The sequence below is a fragment of the Xiphophorus couchianus genome, chromosome 12 (assembly GCF_001444195.1).
Source record: "Xiphophorus couchianus chromosome 12, X_couchianus-1.0, whole genome shotgun sequence".
Classification (NCBI taxonomy): Eukaryota; Metazoa; Chordata; class Actinopteri; order Cyprinodontiformes; family Poeciliidae; genus Xiphophorus; species Xiphophorus couchianus.
In genome coordinates, this window is record NC_040239.1 from 14,269,483 (window position 1) to 14,290,424 (window position 20,942).

A 20,942-nucleotide genomic window follows, 5' to 3' on the forward strand; every position below is an offset into this window, starting at 1 on the left:
GATCTATTCCATGTTTCTGCAAGAAAACCCCCATCTTGGATGCATTCTATGATAAGATATACAAATTACAAGTTTAACAGGGTTTAACCCTCCCGACCCCATTAGGGACTAAGGGTGAATAGAAAATGGATGGATGGATGGAAGTTTAACAGGTGCATTTATTTTTTTTAGCTTAGTCTCTTTTGTTTTCTGTTTGTGCTGTTTTCATTGATTTGTTTCGGAGTTTGACGAAAAGACTTGAGCTACATACCAGCACATGCTGCTAATAACAGCATGGGTATTGCTTTTTGGATGATCTTTCTTCTGGCTCTTCCTCTGCTTCACTCTGCCAGCATCCTAACGGTCTGTCTGATTAGTGAGTATAACTTTAAGATCTCTTTAAACAATTTTGTATCGCTTAGCAATCTTTTGATATCGCGCTGACATAATTTGTTGAGGTAGCTTATAAAAATATTAAATGTGCATTTTTTATTTTCTGCCTTGTAGGAGGAAGTCGCTTCCTGATGATGGATGAAATTTCTCATACCTTGCACCAGCAAGGTCATGAGGTTCGCATGGTCTTGCAACTTAGTAACCCAGTTATTAGAGATATTTACATTTAAACGTACAGAACCTTTCTGGAGCGACAAACACAGCAACAGTTTTTACTGGAAAGTTATTTTGTAATAATTTTGAGGATTTATCATGCAGCCCTTGCTCTAGACTTCTGAACCTTTTTAGCTCATTTAGAGAAATTTTATTTTCCAAGGATTTAAAGCCTTCTGACACATTCATCTGTGATTGGCTGCAGTGCTGCGTTTTGATTGGTCGATCTGGACAAGCGAGCGTGGCTGGACGTCAATGTTTATGTAGCTCCTCTATGTCGGGTTTGTGCAGCAGCATCAAGGTCTCTGCAATGTGATTTCCTGACGCTGTTTTGTTGTCGTCCCGTATAAGCTCGCCGTTTTCCGTCACGTTATGTCGCAGCCTCTGACATGGGGCACCACTAGCCGGTGAAAGACGGAAGAGACGGAGGAAAACGCCGGAATGGCAGGCGCCTTTGCCTTCAAAGGCTGCCAGAAAATTCGCGGTGCGCAAATCAGGGTTCTGCTCGAAGCGAAGGACTTCTTCCTGTTCGACTGCGACGGGGTCATCTGGCACGGGGAGAATGAGATCACGGGAGCGGCCAAGGTGGTGAACGCTCTGATCCGCCGCGGGAAAAACGTGGTGTTCGTCACCAACAACTCCACCAGGCCCCGGGAGAATTACGTGAACAAGTTCACGCGCCTGGGCTTCACCGACGTGATGCTGGACCAGATCTTCAGCTCCTCCTACTGCTCGGCCCTCTACCTGAGGGACGTCGTGAAGGTCCGCGGCCAAGTGTTCGTCATCGGCTGCGAGGGGCTCCGCAGGGAGCTGCTGGAGGCGGGGATCCCCTGCGTGGAGGAGGCGGACGACCCGGACGCCACCATCTACAACTGCGACCTGACTCCGGACGTGAAAGCGGTTCTGGTGGGACACGACGACAAACTGACTTTTCTCAAACTGGCCAAAGCTACGTGCTACCTGAGGGACCCGGAGTGTCTGTTCCTGGCCACCGACAACGACCCGTGGCACCCGCTGTCAGGTGGACGGATCCTGCCAGGTATGATGATGATGATGATGATTGGAGTAATGAAGCTTGACCCAGTTACAATCAGCTAATTCAAGCGGACAGTTTTCCCCTCCTATGTTTAATATAATATTCTTTAGCTCTGTTCAAACCTAAAAAGCTTTGGAGTTGTGTGTGTGAATCTTTGCTGTGATTCATCCCACCTTTTGCTTCAAATACTACAAATGTTATTGTTGCTGTTTTCTGTTCATTGTTTCTCTTCCCCTCTTCACACCTGAATATCAATAGTGTGCAGTAAAACAGAAATAACATCCTTGTTAAGATAATGTTTCTCTTTCATTGAATGCAGAATAGAATATGATTGTGTGAATAGAACTTGAACTGACTACATAATATCAGATAATCACCATTAAAACTCACCTTTGGTTTGGAAACAACTAGGCTAGGTAATGATTCAAATGAATTATTAACTGTTCTAGCAGCATTATAGATCGCCTGCTTAGAATATTAAGGGTCAGGAGAGCGACCTCTAACCGTCATTTTCAAGTCTTATTGCAAATTCTCCTTTAGTTTTAGGTCTGGACATCGACTGGGGCATTCCTTCACATGCAGATGCTTCAATCTTTACCTTTCCATTGAGATTCTGGCTGTATGTTTAGGGTCACCCTGCTGCTGGAAGGTGAAGCTCAGTCCCAACCTAAAGTCTTTAGCAGCTTTTAAAAGTTTTTCTCCCAGGATTGCCCAGTATTTACAAAAAATAGTCCAAATCCCCTCTTTGACGACAGCTGCCCAAATGGAAATTATGGCATTCATTTTAATTTATTATGCAATTTATTTATTGCTTAATGTGTGCTTAAAAACATAAATTTTTTACCCAATAATAGCCATAAATCTCAGAGTCAGACCGGCTGAAAAACCTGCCGCAGCATCATGCTGCCACCTTAGGAATAGAGCATTCCAGGTGACGTGCAGTGTTAATTTTCTATCAGTGTTTTGCTTGTGAGTCAAAAGTCCAATTGTATCTGACATTTACTCCCATTCATATTATTTAAATTACACACAGATTAACTTTATGAATTACTTGACTTTATATGTGAATTTCTTGCAGTTTTTAAGCTGCATCAATGTAAATACAAATGCATAACACACATTTAACATCAGTGATAGGAACACTTGTGTAAACCTATGTCATAACACTTGGAGGCTCCTTCTGTTTTTGATGTTTTGCTCTCCGTAGGTTCTGGTTCTCTCACTGCCGCCCTGGAAGTGGCGTCGGGCCGTAAAGCGACTGTGATCGGCAAGCCGAGCCGCTTCATGTTCGAGTGCATCTCCAGCCAGTTCAGCGGCGTGGATCCCGCCCAGTGCCTGATGGTCGGGGACCGACTGGAGACCGACATGCTGTTCGGGTCCAACTGCGGCCTGGACACCATGCTCACCCTCACCGGCGTGTCTCAGATCGAGGAGGCCCAGGAATACAGAAGCAGTGACCTGAGCACCAACCACAGCTACGTGCCTGACTACGTGGTGGACACCATCGCCGACTTCCTCCCAGCTTTTGAGGAAATAGAAGAGCAGAACGACGATTGACGAACGATTCCGTCGGCAGCACAGATCGCTTTTGCGACATTACAAGTGCAGTGTTGAGTCTCACGTTTGCAAGAAAATGTTCCAGTTTATGGCAAGAGAGGGGGGGAGGGGAAAAAAGAGCTGCTTATATCAAAAGCAACTCACATCTAGGACAAATATCTGAAAATAATGATTAACCTGTGCATTCCTCTGTGTTTCTTCTAGTGTTGTGGCCATTTGTGACTGAATGTTTTGTTGTTGCTGTGTTTAATGGATATACTGCACTTTGTTAATCAAGTCCATTGGTTGTATTTGATATTAGGGTTTGGAACATTCAAAGTTATTTTTGTAAAACCATGAATTATTCTTAATTCATGTGTTTAGGAGCTGGTATTGTTTTTGTGAATGCAGAATAATCTCCTCTGATCTGTCTGGCTGAGTGTCACTTCAAGGTGAAAACATGCAGCTCTGGCAGAAAATAAAGCAGAGACTGTAGGCGGAGTGTCTTCTCACCTGTCATGTCTGTACTACATTGTGCCAACATTTATCTGGGTAATGAACAACCCACTGGACTCTATTTTGGAGAACATTAATGGTTGCCAGTGTTAAGCACTGACATGGGAATATTAGTGTTGTGAATGTTTTTACCATTTAAAGCATGCCAGCAATGGTATCAACAATAAAATACCCAAGGAGCAAATTAAATATTGTTCATCTGATCAGCAGCAATTGCCTCTTCTTTCAACTAATGCTTTGTATATTTCTCGGATGCCAGTGTTGTTTAAAAAGAAATTTTCACAACAAACCAAATCATTATAATCAATTTAATCCAGTGGTTCACAACAAAACAGTTTCAAAAATTTTCATAACCACTTTTTTTTTGACGTTTGCCCTGATTTAAAATAAAACCAGATGTCATTTTATTTTGTCGACTTGCATTTGAGGATAGTTACAGTTCATGTGTAGCTCCATCAAATTTAAATGATCATTTAAAACCAAGATGTCTCCACTGCCGTCATGGTTCAATTTTATTGAAGGAAAAAAAAAAAAAGGCTTTTTTTGTGTATTACAATGAAGCTATCCTTCAGTGTGAACTTAAAATAAATTGTAATCATTTAAAATAAACATTATGTACATTGCAATAAGATTTATGTAATATATCCTATGAATCTCAGCATTAGGGTTGTGTTGATGAGAAGAAGGACTCCTCTTCCTTTGGCTGCAGAGAATGAATTGTTTCGGATCACTCTGGTCCACCACGCTGAGGCAAAGAGAAATTACAATTCAGTGTTTAAAAAAAAGCACAACATATCCAATCATTTCTTTAACCACATAATCCTTCTCACACTGCAAAAACAGTCTTACCAAGTATTTTTGATCTCGTTTCTAGTGCAAATATCTTAGTACACCTAAAATAAAACAAAACAAACTTACAAGTAACTGTTGGGAAAGATATAGGAGCTTTTTTTAAGCCCATAATTCCTTAATATTAATAAAAAAGTACTTGTTCCACTGACATATTAATTCATTTATAACATGGGAAAATGTTGTGTTATAAGTGAAATGATACACCTGTAGTACTAATACTTTTTAAAAATCAACATTAAGGCATTATTTACGTAAGACAACCTCCAATATGTTGCTGTTACTTGAAACTAGACCAAAAATACTTGGTAAGATTTTGTGTTTTTGCAGTGCAGAGCTGCAGGGGAGCTGAAGCCTACACTAATAGACAGGGTACCAGCTCACTGCAGGGCCAACACAAACATCCAAACACACACACTTTGTCCAATTTAAATGTGCTAAATAATTAAACATACACTGAATTACCTAGGGTATTTGCTTTTACACACACATGGACTGTAATTACATCCTACCTCAGTAGGACACTCAGTGCACACTGACGCCACTCTTAAGGTTTTTAACACCCTAACACTTTGCGGCAGAACTGCCATTTTTTTCCCATTGCTTCCACAGAAGTTAATAACTTCTGGTTGTGGAATATTTAGCAGAGAAGAAATTATTTCACAGGAAGCATCCCACCATGGTAGGAAGTCACTGAGCACCAGAGAGCGATCCAGTCTTTCCCAAATGTTTGTAAAAGCAGCCTGCATGCCTAAGTGCTGGACATTATACACCTCTGGCCAAGAAAGGGACTGAAACACCTGAATTAAATGGTTTGAAAGAGTGGGTGTATACTTTTGGCATTATAGTGTGCATGTCTTTGGACTGTGGTTGGAAACTAGAGTAAGCAGGAAGAGTTGTGTTCCAAGTACTCAACACAATTTCTAACCTCCCATTTTTGGCCATTCTATCTCAATGCTATTACATTGTCACTAGTTTATTTCCTCACACTGTATTTTCCAATCAATAACAGGTTTCTGCATCAATATTTCATCAGCTTGTTAGCATGAGATGATGCAGGAGAGACAGATTTCTGCTCACTGCAACCATTCTGTGTGGAATTTGGAGGTGTGTGCACATTTCCCCAGCTGGTAGCCCCATCTATTGGGAGTGTGCTGCTTTACCTCCGTGGACACAGTAACATTCACGTGATATCTATGAATGTACAAACAAAAAAAAACATTTCTTCTTCTAGTCTAAAAGCACACACATAAACTTACTAAACCAATGAAGTAATAAAAATAATTTGCCATGCTTCTATGGTAGGCTGCACCCCTCACCTGGATGTAGTCCATTTCATCCAGAGTTAACGGTCTCCTGCGGTACCTGGCGGGAAGCTGCTGAACAGAGGCCAGTGAGTCCGGCGTTCCCAGGGTGGGAGTCAAAGGTACTTGAGGTCTGGACGACGTTGAGGCTGAACTGGGGGCGTTGTGTTGTGGAACGTTAAGACCGAGCAGTTTCAATGCCTCTTGGACTAAAACAAACAATGGTGAAAGACACTCAGAGTACAGCAGGAAATCCTTTCATTTAATGTTACCAGTAAATGACTATACTGTATTGAGCTTGCATAAATACATCAGAGCATGTGGAATTATCAGGAAACACTCCCTCAGAGACAAATACAAGTGTATCTGGAGACATTTCTGTGTTGTTGTTTTTTTTAAGTTAAGTGTGCCGAAGGTCAAGATTGTGGCAACTGGACTTTTATCAGATAAGGCGCAGCTAAACAAAGAGTTAAACATTTTGCTGTAGATTTTGCTCTTGTGATAATAGTTTGGCTTCTGAAGTCAAGGACAGGTGACCTGAAGGAAAGGAAGCCTCTTCCCAACAACTTTAGAACTGGTTTCATGTCATTTTGACATCAGATACAACTACACATTCTTCATTTGTCTGAACGTCACAGCCAAAATGATTCCTTAGTGTTACAAATCTGTTCTTAAAGTATGCATAAAACAACTGGTGCTGGTGAACATCTGCAGTGCTGGGTTTTGTTTGCATCTGCCCCTATGCTGAAGCTTTTTTCAGAGAAAGCCACATATTGAAATCTGTTTTTGTTGTCAAATAAATGTTCTTATCCCTTCTCATTCTCTCTTTCTCTGCATAAAAAGAAAATATCATGCAAAACTATCCTTAATTTTAACAGCTGCAGGAAAGTTAAAGTGTTTTCTCCAGCTTCTAACAAAAACTCATTCTGCTAAAATAAACCAGATATGTTTTTGATCAGTAAAGACATAAACTTTTGGCACATACTCTGCTGGTTGGTTCTGTTTAGATCTCACATATTTTTTATAAACAGACTTACCATTGGGCCTTGGTACATCCTGTCTGTTTGGGAACTTGATTAAAGGAGCATGTGGCCGAACAGCCTGAGCAGAAACACACATAACAACCCAAATCATTTATTACTTTAAAAAAATCATTAAAAGGTACAGAATTTTGATGTTTTCTTTTAGTACCAAGTTCATCTGTATGGAAAAAAGCAACAACAACAACAAACAAAATAAGCCAGGAAAAGCTTGATGGATACATCTGTAATTGATATAGTGCTGAAGTTTGGATATATGGTTAGCCTACAGAATATTAAATGTCTAATACAATTGTACAAAAACAGAAAAACACAGATAAGGGGGCATTTAATAAGGAATCAATCATTCCAGTCATTAATATGCATTGAGATTTTCTCAAGGGAACATTTGTTATAATGTAAGACAGGCTTCCACCCCAGGCAGTCCCCAGTTTTGTGAGATTTGTGCTATAAATCAACAACCACTTCAAGTTAATCAATATACACTTTTAAAACACAGAGAGTAACGAGATCCTAATTAACTTGGTTGCCTTGAATCAAATTGAGCAAATACAATCAGTCTTTCTAGGTTTTGTAGATGTTTTTGCAAAGACATATTAACAGGCAAATTAATGATCATTGAAATAACAGTATGAAGTGTCTGTCTTCTGAAATCTTTGCGTTTCTCCAACCTGAGGTAAATTTGTTGGATGCATAGTCATTTTAATAATAAACAAGCGTGAAGGAGCAGGCAATACACAGCCGCCGGCTGAACTCCACCTGAGTTACCAAATGGAAAATACATTTGGTCACCCCTATGGAAATTTTCTGGGGGCGCCACTGGTGCAAAGCGTTGAGGTGCAACTATTCAATCCTATCTACTTTGTAACAGGCCATAATATAGGAAAAAAACTCAATTATCAAGTGACCCGAAACACATTTTAATTACTAGAAATATACTGTTGGAGCAGAGCAAAACACAAGACACGACTGCGAGTCGTTCGGTTTAACAAGGACATCAACAAGGGTACAAGAGGTATTTCAGCCAGTAGCCCTCACTAAAATGAGTCAAAAACATCCCGAATTCATTTTTGTACTTTAACCATATACTAAAATAGCAACAAACCAAACGGGAGGTAGAACGATTCAAATTTCTTCAGCAACTTTACCTGAATTACTCTAGCGGTAGGAGCTGCCATTTTGGAGCTGACTTTGCTCCCCATGACGACCTCAAGGTTTACTTCCGGGTATAAAACGTCTCCTGTAGCAACAAACACCCACCACAAGAGGGCACTGTTGTTATTGCCAAAAAACAGGTACTTTCTAGAATAAAACGGGTGGGCTATCATTTGTTCAAAGCAAAGAATATATGAAGAATAAGGAGGCAATGATGCGGGACGGCTGCTTAGCACAGTTCAGAAATGACCACATTTCAACCAGATAACTTAAATAAACGTTAGCTACATTTGTACCGTTTAGATAGCCGTTGTTGTCAGGGGCTGTCCTGCTTGGTCAAGTAGCCACCCCATGATAATGCAACCTTCAGATTATGGAAGAATATCCCAGACGAATACAAGACCGTCATCCAGAATGAGGTAAAACAGGACAAGCTTCAGTAAGGCCGCTAGGATTTACACAAAAAAAGATTACTGAGTCTGTTTATAATGTTAAACGTTAAGAGAAGTTCACTGTACTAGAAAAAGAGAAGCTATCTTTAATTTCAACCTACCTTTGGAGCAAAGATAACGTTGTCATATGACCAGGATCTATCCTATCAGTAATAAGGACCATATCAGAGATCCTATATAGGTCAAGATGCATCACTGCACGAATACTCAAGAATTTGCAGACGTTTAGTGCGTCAACTCTCTCTCTCTTTCTCTCTGTCTATCTCTATCTCTCTCACTCGCTCTCACTTTTTTAAAAATTATTTTTAGTACATTAAAATGTTTCAGATAAAAAAAGATGTTAATATCAGACTAACTGGAAATGAAAATCTTGATTTAAAAGATAATTTTCTTTATTAGCAAAAGTTATTCTCCATGTGGAAAATTACCACTGTATTAGCTCATTCAATATGTTTTTATATTTACAAAAGTTACGTTTGTGTGAGGGTTGCATCGCGACTCTCCATAGTATACAGCAGCTCATTCAGTGTTGATGGCTGTCTAGTTCAAGTTATGTGTTTTTTTTCAGTAGCGGAAAAATGTCAATTTTTAGTTGTTCCATATTTTCTCTAAATGTTAAGAAAATTCTTCTCGGAAAGCTTAGGTTGATTTGGAGTTCATCTGAAAATTTATGACTGATAGTAGATGTGAACTACAGAGAAATGAAAGCTAATAAGACCTTTAACAACCCAAAACCTGTAATAACACAGTATTATTTATCTGGTGGAAAATATTATATTTATTCATATAAATTTGTTTCTTCTTTCTAAAGTACAAGAATAAATTTAATCTGATCATACTTAAACAGAGTTTTAATATTCTTAATGCTTACAATTTGAAGTATGCAAATCTTTTTTCTAGTATTGATGGTGGAAGAAGTAAAACATCAAAAACTTCATTCAACACAGTTAAGTAGCCAATTTGTGTTTTATTAGATATTACGTCATTTCACAAACTGGTCCAGGATAATGGGAAAACAAACCGGTCCTTTTTCAACATGTGGCTAACTCCTAACCTGAGACACTGTGGCCTCATTTTCCAAGAAATCGATGAACAGAGCAGTGCAGTCTCAAGTTAGAAATTGCTGCTTGGTTTATACAAAACTGTCCACTATATTGTGCTGAGGTGCTTCATGCAGCTGCTTAACTCGCATCTGCTTTCAGGTTGGAAACACTCAGTGGTCCTTTGACCTGCCAAACAGCTGTTTGAGTTGGTCCTTGGTGGTGGCCTCTTTCTGCTGCATTAGATCAGCGTGGCCCCTGGTAACACCCCAGGAGTCTGGGGCCGACATGGATGGACACAAAGGGCGGCCAGAGGCTGGCTTCAGGTTCTCCCAGTAATCACGGCGGGCTCTGAATGACAGTGAGGAGATTAGCTGGATCACATTGGTGATTAGAAGCCATAATATGTTCATTTCCAAGGTAATAAAAGACAAATGGTTGCTCCTTACCTGGCTCTGACCCAGGGTTTGGTGTGCATCTCCAGACCAGCACCCCACAATCCATGTTTCTCTGATGCAGCAGGGAGGAAGCCCCTCTCTGGGGCCAGCTCCTCTGACACAGCCCTGATGTGATAAGGCTCATAGCCACAGCAGCCTCCGATGTAGTGGATGCCAGCATTGTAGGCCTCCCTGGCGTACTGGTGCATGTCCCAGCGGGTCAGGATTCTGGGCTCCAGGGCTAAGAAACAAGAAAACACAAGACAGAAAAACATAAGATGCTAAATTACAACATTAGCTTTTCTCCACTTTTTCTATGTGGAAGCAGGTTGTTGTTACCAAAGGGGAATTCAGGCAGATCGATGAATCCCTGACAGTTGCAGTCGGGAGTATGGTACGCCAGTGGCTGCACCATGTAGTGAGCCTTCAGCCCGGCCTTCTCCACTCCCTCCTTCATCATCTTCACAGTCTTTACACAGGTCAAGGGGTCAAAGTGGCAGTTGACTCCCACAATCTGGGCACCTAGACAGCATGCAGAAGTTAGAGGAAAACCCTTATTTAAGTGCACAACAATGTTATTAACTAAAACCTTGTCATTACCTTTAGCTAGAAATGCCATTAAAAGTTTATTCTGGTCGCAAGATATTGTGCTATTACCAAATGCTTTAAGTCCTTAATATGTTTATAACCCACATTTAATAAAACAAACTTCCTACTGCCATACCTTTAACCACAATAGATCCACATTTCTAACACTACTTGAATTTCAATTTTTTCTTTTTTTTGCACCTTTTGCTCTTGTAATGCAGCTGAAAACAGACATAGATAAATATTGTATGAATATGACCCATTTTCTCACTGTGTCACATTATATTTGTCTATGCTTTTCCTGTTAGGATTACCTAAATTATTTCTGCTTACTAAATGCCAGAAAAAATGGAGAGAGAGTTATTTTTTTAAATAATGTTCTACCAAGTCAAAGTTTGCATGCATCCCCTTAATATTTGATAGATAGTCCAACGGTATAGCTTTACTCAGATCTTCTGGGCACAATTTTCTATCTGCCTGAGATCAGCATTTTTTTTATGGTCAATCAAAAATAATGGCTTTGTTTTCCTTAAGCCACTTTGAAATGACATTGGAAGTGTCTATTTAGAAAACCTATTTGCAGCTGAGGTTTTATTTCCCAGTTGGTGTTTTGAGATGTTTCTTCAACATTTTCATGTAATATTCTTTACTCGTGGTGTTATCAATTTTGTGAGATTTTTCACTTTCTCATATAGCAAAAACCAATACCACATGTGTGTTTGTGGTTTTACCCTAAACTACATCCACAGGACTGCCTCCATTTTGAATAGCCCTGGAAGCCTTGACATCATCAATGATTACTAAAACATTTAATCCAATGAAATGAATTAAGAACATACTGTACATACTTCGTAATTCAAAAATGTCAAAAAAACAAAAAAAAACATCAATTTAAAAATCCTCTCATTCATCCTTCTGGCACTTGGTAAAGTGAAATAATTTTGGTAATCCTAACTGACCTAAAGCTTTGGGTCCAGCTGTGTATGTGTGTAAGACTTAAACTTAACGATTAGTTTGGGGTACGTTGAAGACTCCGTTACGTACCGGCTTTAACGAGCTTGGCGGCACAGTCTCCAGGTGAGTTGCCGTGCATGTCTCCCTCAGGTCCGATGCACAGAGTGGCCGCCACAGGCTTTCCCGACTCCTTCAGGACCTCCACTGCCCACACAGCCTCTTCAACATGCTCAAAGTACTGCAGGACAAAGCTCTCAGTCAAATCATGGTCATCAACATCTATCCAGCAGATACTACATCCAGGAAATATTTTTACTTCCTCAATAGCTTAATCTCTACCTCAGCAATGAGGAAGTCAACATTCTTCTTAGTGAACACGTCCAGTTGTTTCTTGAAGATGGCTTTCACCTCCTGGTCGCTCTTACAGCTCAGGTAGGATGGAGTCTGGGACACTCCTCCGGCCACCAGAGCGTCGCCCTCATTGGCGACTTCCCGGGCCAGATCGCAGGCGGCCTCGTTGATCTGAGCTCCCTGTAGGCCAATTAAAAAAAATGAAAAATGAAATGCAAATCCATAAAGTGTCACAAAGAGTTATAATCTCTTGTCTTACAGTGAGGGCGAGCTTGTTGCCTCTGTTCTCCAACTTGTCATCACTGGCATAGAAAGTGAAGGTCTGCATGACGTTGGCTCCAGCCCGCAGAAACTCCCTGTGCAGCTGACGCACTGGAAGTCAACCAGAGTGGATGAAATGAAAAATTATAAAAATACAGGAAGCATATAAGGATTTGTTTTAATGTCATTTCATAAACCTGTAGGAAATGTTGAATGTTTTCTTGATTGTGCTGAGTTAGGATTTAGTAATCCACTGACTTGAAGAGGCTTCTTGATTTGTTTGTGTTCCTTAAATGAGATTTTACTTTAACGTTTACTTTAAGAATATCAACATTTGAAAAGATTTTCTGAAATTGTACATTGTTGCAGGAGAGCTAATCAGATATGCCAACTGAAGAAAATGTAACAGTTCAACATTTTGTAGAAAGTACCTTAATTTGGTGTGGAGTTCATCATTGAAGATGCAAAAATAATATATTTTTTAGCAGAATTTCAACATTAAAGTTTAATCTCACCAGCTTCTGGGTGCTCTGCAGCAGCCTCAGGGGTCCAGGGCCCAGCCTTGACGTATCCTCTCTTCTCCAGGGCAAACACAAACCCTCCATCCCCGATCACAATCTCTCCAGCGTCAAGACGCTCCAAGATACCCTGTAATAATTTATCAGTGATTTCAGTAAAACATTGGATCAGTCAGGCTGCAAATAAATCAGCTGAGCCAAAAATAACTTCTGTTCTCATTCCAGGACAATGTTATGAACACCGTCTGATTTTAATCTCTAACAATCCAATATGTGTTGTACAACGTGTGTCCTGAAATCTTTTAATCCATTTCGCTTTATCACAGTCGCAATGAGTCATGAAAACAGCTGCTTGTGAAATAAGCGTGTACCAAAGGCTTGACACCAGAAGCCTTTATCAAAATGTAAGGGTTAAACTTTATCACCATCTGGATTCTGCAAAATGAATCTGCATCCAAGTAGGTCAAGAAATGCAATCTGCAGAGCGAATAAAATGTATTACGTTTTCCCTTCCTTACAGGAGTGATTTGTCGTTGTTCATTCTTGCTGTTTAATGTAAGATGATCTCTTCCTAGTCCACACTCAAGAAATTGACTTTTTCTTCATAATCAACAGAATTTAGGCCAGTCGTAAGCTTAAAAAAAATATAAAGCAAATGTTTTTAATACTTTAAAAAAATTATTCTAACCAATCTACCGTTTAGAAAAAGTAAAAAAACAAAAAACAAAACATGATTTCAACACATTTCCAGGACAGAAGCTTAGAATCAAGGCTTTATAAAACATATCTTATTAGTTGCACTGGTGTTTCATTTCTGCAGCAACAGTTGGCATTTTGGAGAAATGTGACTCTGGTATGCCAGCTGTGCAGAAGATTTATTAGGAGTCCACAACCACCGGACCCCCACGTGTTGTTAAAGGAAAAATAAAACCCTCCTTGAAATGAAGCATCTTAGTAAAATACCAACTACAGTTTGGGTTAATCAGTCCTAAACCAAAAATAATACGCTTTGTTAATAAACTCTGCGTCTTCAGTCTACAGCGCGGTTCTTTCTCAGAAAGCATTCCTGTTTTTCACACATACCTTCTTTGTCGGTGCCATTCGCCTGCTGCTGTGTGGACCCCTGACTGCTCAGACTTTGAGAAGCTGAAGTGACACCAGAGAGGTGCAGGGGGCCTCATTAAATCCCCCTGAAGCAGGGGAGGGGTCTGTGCAGGGGCCACTCTGATTGGTAAAAGACAAGTTACTCAACACCTCCCCTTTTTAACTGAATGAGAGCACTGTGAATGCGTTTTGTGTCTAGTTTGGTCCGGATTAATTACGATTCTCCGTGTTTTCTGTGCACTTCTCTGCTGGCTTGTGGTTTTCTGTTTGTTTGATTTTTTTAAATTATTTTTTGACACATACAGTGCATCTTGTTTCAGTCACACAATAATGTTTTATATTGGGGTTTAATGTGATAAGCAAAGCAATGCATTGTGATAAAAATACAAATCTTATAAGAGTGATGTATATTTGTGACCACCATCTTTGAGGAATACTTTGCAGAACCACCAACCACTTGTTTATATCAGTGTCTTTCAGTCAGTCTCTGAACCAGTTTGACGCACCTAAAGTCTAAACTCTACTCTGCAGTTCTACTTTGCAAAATAGCTCCTGTTTAGTCAGATTTGATGGAGGTCTTTAAATTCTAAGTTATAGATTTAAATCTGGATTTTGACCCATTGTATTATGTATTGAGTTAAACTATTCTCTTGTAACTTTGGCTGTTTGTTTTTAGCGCTGTTGAAATGTGATCTTTTCAGGTTTTCTTCCAGTGTTACCCTGTGTCCAGCTCTTCCTGCAGAAACAGATCATTTCCACACCATAATGCTGCCACTGTTATGTTTCATCATGTGGGCGGTGTGTTTAGTGTAATGTTTAGAGATACTTTTTCCTTTGCTGAAAGTGTTTTACATCATGGTTCATTCTAAATGTTCAAGTTTGAGTGTTATAGCAAAATAGAATTGGGATATTTTATGAATTTGCTATATGAGTTATAGCTGCTGCAAAAAATCCAGATTTGATCAATGCACTAAAGGAGTTGCTCTTTTGGCCCCTTCAAATTTCACAAAAACCGTAATTAAAATAGCATTAAAATTTGTAGTTGCAGTGTGACAAAATGTTTTTATAAGGTAATGTAAATTCAGTTTGTATTAGAAAGTTATTGAGTCAATTTCTGAATCAGTAAATGTGTGAAATATGTTAGAAGTAATAAATGACTCATTTGTTGCACTGATCCACTGATTGAAACAGACCCAGAGCTTTCAGATTTTGTAACAAATGTAATGGTTCACCCAGAAAATCAGCCACGACACAGGAGTGAGCAGAAAACTCTGATATTTATTAAAAGGCAGCTTAAACCGGGCACGCAGGATCGTCCGCTGCAGCACTGCGAAGGGGGGCGGAGAGGAGAGATCGGTGACTGGACAAATAGTAACAAAAGGATCTGTTACTGCGGGTGTGTGAAGGGAACACTAACCTGGCTTGGCGATCAGTAACTGAAGTGATCGGCTGAGGAACCAGGAGGAGCGCGGATGCTGCGCTGACGCAGAGCTTGGCAGGAAGTGCCTGGGGAGGGAAGCGCTGATGCAGGGCAGCGTACAAACTAGTTAGGCAGCAGAAGAACCAAATCCAGATCCGAATCCTTAGTCAGACGGGCCGAGGTCATGCACGATCGGGGCTAAGGGTAGAATCCGTGGGAGTGGGCGAGAGCGGTGTAACTGAAACAGGCGTGGGTCGAGATCCAGAAGGGCGATAGTAACAGTCCGACAAGGGCAAGGCAAAAGGGGCAGGTCCGAGGAACAAAGCGTGGTCGTGGCTATGAGGGTGAGGTAAAAGTGCTGGAAAACTACTTGCTGAAAGCGTTCGATAATCTGGCAGTGTGGTTGCGACTGAGAGAGGCTTAAGAAGGGAGACAATCAGGAAGCAACGTAGGTGCGAGGAATAACGGAAATGAGGGGGGTGACTAGGATTGGCTCAAACAGAAAACAGTACAATGTGAACATCACAACAAACTCAGATTTTATTGTTTCAGGGGTTGTCATTTTAAGACTCCTCCACTGGAGCGTTGCTTCTGGACTAAAGTGAAAAACTCTGTCATGTTGACGTAAGAGTCAGACACATTTCTATTTATTTAGTGCATGATGTTCATGCAGACGTTTTGACCTTCTTCTGCTTCTCCAGCACGTGCTTCATTTCCTGGGTGCTAGTTGCCTCTTTGTGCTGCAGCAGGTCACTGTGGCCCTTGGTCACTCCCCAGCTCTCCGGTGTGGATAATGACGGGCACTTGGGACGACCAGATGCAGGTCGGATGTTTTCCCAGTATTCGCGTCGGGACCTGTTATAGATGGAAACAAAAGAAATGACTTTTTTGTTGTGTCACAAAAGAATCAACAAAAAAACAAAGAGGTGGATTGCAGAGTTCTTGATGTTTGCAGATGTTTTACCTGGCTCTGACCCAGGGTTTGGTGTGCATCTCCAGACCAGCACCCCACAATCCATGTTTCTCTGATGCAGCAGGGAGGAAGCCCCTCTCTGGGGCCAGCTCCTCTGACACAGCCCTGATGTGATAAGGCTCATAGCCACAGCAGCCTCCGATGTAGTGGATGCCAGCATTGTAGGCCTCCCTGGCGTACTGATGCATGTCCCAGCGGGTCAGGATTCTGGGCTCCAGGGCTAAGAAACAAGAAAACACAGACAGGAAAAACACAAGATGCTAAATTACAACATTAGCTTTTCTCCACTTTTTCTATGTGGAAGCAGGTTGTTGTTACCAAAGGGGAATTCAGGCAGATCGATGAATCCCTGACAGTTGCAGTCGGGAGTATGGTACGCCAGCGGCTGCACCATGTAGTGAGCCTTCAGCCCGGCCTTCTCCACTCCCTCCTTCATCATCTTAACAGCCTTCACACAGGTCAGGGGGTCAAAGTGGCAGTTGACTCCCACAATCTGGGCACCTTGGAGTTCAAAGCAAAAATATTACAGTCAAATAAGGAAGAAATCTGAGAAGTTTCATGTTGCAAACTCTTCAGGGCGCACCAGCTTTCACCAGCCGGATGGCACACTCTGCGGGTGAGACGCCGTGCATGTCTCCCTCTGGTCCGATGCACAGAGAGGCGGCCACTGGCTTCCCGCTGGTCTTCAGCACCTGAACAGCCCACCCTGCTTCCTCCACATGCTCAAAGTACTGCCAACACATAAACACAGCATGAAGAATTAAATGACTTTTCAGGCTAAGTACATTTGGCCGTTTAAAGCCTGATACAAAAAGAAACTGTCATAAGAATAAAAAATGGAGGTGTGTGACAAAGCAAAATTTAAGTTGATTTTGCAGGTGGCCAAATATTTTTTAAGAGTGATGGTTTTGCAAACAGAGTATTTTGTAAAGAAAACTCAAAAGTCCATACTATTGCTAAGTGTATGCAATAAATACTATGCAACTATTTGAAAATTGTATCACAAACATGAAATACATCCTCAAACTTAAATAAATCAGAATTAACACATATCCTCTCTATTGCTCCATCTTTGTTTTTGGTGCATGTCTGTAACTATTTTGCATCGGCACATGCAGGAATGATGATTTGGGTGCAAATCTGTTCTGAATTCAGATCAGAATTATAAAATCACATAACAAAATCTAATAGCATTTATCAGTTTATAATTTTACAAACAGTTTTAAAATTGGATTTTTCCTGTTTTTTTTTTTTTTTTTGCTTTTGATACAGAATACACAGAATATATTCAGCACAACAGTCAGTCAACTCAGCAGGTTTTTGAGAAAAGCAGTCATTCTACAGCCGGAGCGATCAATGATTTGACGTTATCGAGTTAAGAGCTAAATGAATTCACCTCGGCAATCAGGAAGTCCACATTCTTTTTGACAAACACGTCCAGCTGTTTCTTAAAGATGGCTTTCACTTCCGTCTCACTCTTGCAGCTCAGGTAGGACGGAGTCTGGGCCACTCCTCCAGCTACCAGTGCGTCTCCTTCCTTGGCAACTTCCCTCGCCAGGTCACAAGCAGCCTCGTTGATTTGTGCTCCCTGGAAAAAACAAACAAACAACTGATTATCACCTTTACTGCTTGCTGAAAAGACCTGTTTGGAGCATTGAGGTGCTGTCCTTGGGCACCTACAGTGATTTTCAGTGCCTGACCCCTGTTCTCCAGTTTGTCATCGCTGGCGTAGAATGTGAAGGCCTGCATGACGTTGGCTCCCGCCCTGAGGAACTCCCTGTGCAGCTGTCGCACTGATAAAAAAACATATCCTGTCACCTTAATGTGAAAGTGTGAGATTGAATTTGGATTAAATGTAAGATTAAAACTGTGATACCAGCTTCAGGGTGAGTGACAGTAGCCTCCGGAGTCCATGGCCCAGCTTTCACGTAGCCCCGCTTCTCCAGAGCTAACACAAAACCTCCATCACCGATTACAATCTCTCCGGCATTCAGACGCTCCAGGATCCCCTGCGTGAGAAGAAATATCTATTTAATCTGGGTTTAATACTTTAAAAAATGAGTTGTGCTTCTTTCTTACACCTCAGTTAAGAAAAAAAAAAACACAATTAAAAAGAGCAAAATAAAATATGTTCTTGCAAAACAGAAGAAATAGAAATTGATGTTTTGGATGAATAATTTGAAAATTGATCAAAAATCACTGCGCAATCACAAAAATGGAACCAGATGTGCCTTAGGGGTACAAAGGTGCAAAGATAAGGCTGTTTTTTCTTTTGCCAGAAATCAGCATGGACTGACATAGTCTGGATTTTCAACTAAACGCCTTGACACAGTTCAATATTTTAAAAAAAGCTGCATGAACACCTTCCCAGTAACAGCACAGACGAAAGAACATCCACCTCCAGCAGTTTCTTTACATTAACCCATTTTCAATCTGTGTGATGCATTGGGAAAATCTCTGCAGAGTGTGTGTTACCTTCTTGGTTGGTGCCATCTTCGTCCCGTCTCAGTCGCAGCGCAAAGCACTTGGTAACAGCGAGCCCCTCAGCTGACCTGATGAGTACCAGAAGCTGCTCGTCTCCTCTTTTATATAGCAGCAGGATGAATGGGAGGATTTCAGCTTGGTGCCAAATTTACGTCAAATATGTACATGTCTGTTTGAATGTTGTGCAACGCGGCCAAGCCCACTGATCAATGGAGATGGTATAGGTTGTATTAGTTCTCTGAGGCAGCAGAGAAAGGATCTGTGATAAAAAGACAGATGAGCCTGTGTAGTGGTCAGTCCAGCCAGTAATATTGCTTATTTAAGATTCCCACTGAGTCCAGCTGAGCTTTGAAAACCCAAAAAGTTATTCTGTGTTCATGTGTCAGGGATAAAAGGATGTTCCGGGTTCTGCTTAACAGAACATAAAATCCTTATTATGCAACCAGCTGCATTAATGATTGTCATTTACACAAAGCTAAGAGAATAAAGTAGCTTCATGTAAAATCTCCTGCATATATGTTTGTAATCTATTCAAAAAACCCAAGAATATTAAACCAGGCTCCTTTCATCCGCATTCCCTGGGGAAAGTACAGTCTGTGTTGTTTCAGGGTTGCACTGCTTCTCAGCTGCAGTCCTTTGGAAATGTTTGGCAATGTGCTGCAAAATGCTGAAAAGCAAAAAACAAAAAAAGGGTAAGAAAAACAAAAAAATCTTTGTGTTTTTATTTTATTTTTTATGCATTACAGGTCCTCCTCCCTCACCAATTTGCCAAGTAGAAATAGTTTATTATTGTTTTCATTCCTTTGAATAATATTTTATTTTAATTGGTTGTCCTGTTTTTTATTACAATCTTTAAAAAAGAAGCATGTTGAAGATTTAAGTCTGCATACACAAGTGATGACAGTTAACTTTTATTTTAATTTGTGCAGAAATTAGTCAATCTTTTGACTGCATACTTCAACTACAGTCAAAATAAGTACATGGCTAAAAAACATTAAACATTTAGATGACTACATTAAAATATTTTGCTTTTTTTGTAGTTGCTAGAATCACCTCCGACCTCAGATTAGGTTTATTTCAGATTTAAAGCCTCAGCTGCATGTGGATCATTACATCTCTCCAGATTAACCATTAACACCTTATTTTTTTGCCACTGAATTTCAAGCCTGTCACATTTGCTTTACACAGCTCACAAAACCCACAAATATGCACACACACACACACACACACACATGCACACCCCTGCCCACGCCCACACACCCGAACACACACTCTGAGATACGGCTGATCGATGACCTTCGGTGGAGCAGTTTGGTGTGTGCAGTTCTGGGTTTATCCAGTTTCAGGGGGAACGTTACATTCAGGCCTTCTTCATGTGTTTATCAACAGAGTCAAAGTTCAGGAAACTGCCTTTCAGCTGCAGTTCATTGCAGGATTTCTGCAAACCTTTGTTGGAGTGCGGAACAAATGCAGCCAGACAGAAATGTCTTGCAATGTAGGGACAGATTCTGGGACTAATTTGAAAATATTGAGATAAATATGTCATTGCTGTTTGGAGATGTTTCTCAATGGAAAAAGAAAATAGAATTTAAAATCTACTGCAAAGACAGTGTTTAGGCATTTATACCCATCTAAAGGTGGGAGGTACAAGTTACATTCACTCAGTCACATGTTTAGGAGTAGTTTCACTGCACCACACTTTTTATTTTTACTTGAATAATATTATTATGAAGCATCACTGCTCTGATTTAGTTAGATTTTCTTACTACTCTACCCATGGCAAGTAACTTCACCGAATGAATAAGCTATTTTATGAAAATGCACCAGATGCATTCAAGACTTCTTGTTTGAACACAAACTTTTGTCCCAATGTCATTTTCCATCTGGTAAACTTGCAGTTCCATTTGGAGATCATGAAGATCCAGTAAGCCAGGCATATCGATCGACATCGATGAGTACGCCATGACTGTGTCAGCCTTCATCAACAAGTGCACAGAGGACGTCAGCATCACTAAGAACATTATCACCCGGGCCAACCAAAAACCCTGGATGACTAAGGAGGTACGTGAAATGCTAAAAGCACGGAACTCAGCCTTCAAGTCTGGCGACAAGGAGGCACTGAGGACAGCGAGAGCCAACTTGAACCGTGCTATCAGGTTAGCAAAGCGAACCCACAGTCGAAAAATACAGGAGTTCTTCCACGACACCAGCAACACCAGAAGTATGTGGCAAGGCATAAAGGCGATCACAGATTACAATCCATCCTCCCCCCCATTGGGTGAAGTTGATGCTGACTTTCTAAATGGACTCAATAACTTCTTTGGGAGGTTCGAGGCACT

The 20,942-nt window shown here is 40.7% G+C and overlaps 4 protein-coding genes and 1 long non-coding RNA gene across 7 annotated transcripts; 1 reads left to right on the forward strand and 4 right to left on the reverse strand.

The window, feature by feature from the left end:
* The first annotated feature begins 648 nt into the window (after window positions 1–648).
* On the forward strand, window positions 649–3,876 carry pdxp (pyridoxal (pyridoxine, vitamin B6) phosphatase). Its single transcript, XM_028033975.1, has 2 exons — window positions 649–1,624; window positions 2,829–3,876. Exons 1-2 carry the CDS (start codon window positions 1,027–1,029, stop codon window positions 3,176–3,178), a joined length of 948 nt encoding a protein of 315 aa, XP_027889776.1. The 5' UTR covers window positions 649–1,026; the 3' UTR covers window positions 3,179–3,876.
* A 91-nt stretch (window positions 3,877–3,967) lies between these two features.
* kgd4 (alpha-ketoglutarate dehydrogenase subunit 4) lies at window positions 3,968–8,652 on the reverse strand. Of its 2 annotated transcripts, XM_028033978.1 has the most exons (6): window positions 8,575–8,652; window positions 8,318–8,469; window positions 8,015–8,106; window positions 6,864–6,927; window positions 5,842–6,035; window positions 3,968–4,418 (listed from the first exon to the last, which is right to left on the reverse strand). In XM_028033978.1, the coding sequence occupies exons 3-6, from the start codon at window positions 8,066–8,068 to the stop codon at window positions 4,401–4,403; spliced, it is 330 nt and encodes a 109-aa protein (XP_027889779.1). In that variant the 5' UTR covers window positions 8,069–8,106; window positions 8,318–8,469; window positions 8,575–8,652; the 3' UTR covers window positions 3,968–4,400. The 2 variants fall into 2 exon arrangements, with proteins under 2 accessions (XP_027889779.1, XP_027889778.1); XM_028033977.1 differs by lacking the exon at window positions 8,575–8,652 and having other exon boundaries at window positions 8,318–8,541.
* A 768-nt stretch (window positions 8,653–9,420) lies between these two features.
* Window positions 9,421–13,836, reverse strand: LOC114154708 (betaine--homocysteine S-methyltransferase 1). The gene is made up of 8 exons (XM_028034045.1): window positions 13,706–13,836; window positions 12,620–12,752; window positions 12,103–12,215; window positions 11,832–12,023; window positions 11,583–11,730; window positions 10,290–10,472; window positions 9,963–10,191; window positions 9,421–9,864 (listed from the first exon to the last, which is right to left on the reverse strand). The coding sequence occupies exons 1-8, from the start codon at window positions 13,721–13,723 to the stop codon at window positions 9,687–9,689; spliced, it is 1,194 nt and encodes a 397-aa protein (XP_027889846.1). The 5' UTR covers window positions 13,724–13,836; the 3' UTR covers window positions 9,421–9,686.
* On the reverse strand, window positions 9,944–18,751 carry LOC114154707 (betaine--homocysteine S-methyltransferase 1-like). 2 transcript variants are annotated; one of them, XM_028034044.1, is made up of 8 exons: window positions 18,595–18,748; window positions 17,996–18,128; window positions 17,800–17,912; window positions 17,516–17,707; window positions 16,703–16,850; window positions 16,438–16,620; window positions 16,111–16,339; window positions 9,944–9,962 (listed from the first exon to the last, which is right to left on the reverse strand). In XM_028034044.1, the coding sequence occupies exons 1-8, from the start codon at window positions 18,610–18,612 to the stop codon at window positions 9,959–9,961; spliced, it is 1,020 nt and encodes a 339-aa protein (XP_027889845.1). In that variant the 5' UTR covers window positions 18,613–18,748; the 3' UTR covers window positions 9,944–9,958. The 2 variants fall into 2 exon arrangements, with proteins under 2 accessions (XP_027889845.1, XP_027889844.1); XM_028034043.1 differs by lacking the exon at window positions 9,944–9,962 and adding an exon at window positions 15,673–16,001 and having other exon boundaries at window positions 18,595–18,751.
* On the reverse strand, window positions 14,985–15,485 carry LOC114154711 (uncharacterized). The gene is made up of 2 exons (XR_003597605.1): window positions 15,144–15,485; window positions 14,985–15,053 (listed from the first exon to the last, which is right to left on the reverse strand). It is a non-coding gene; the product is annotated as an uncharacterized LOC114154711 (long non-coding RNA).
* Window positions 18,752–20,942: the final 2,191 nt, after the last annotated feature.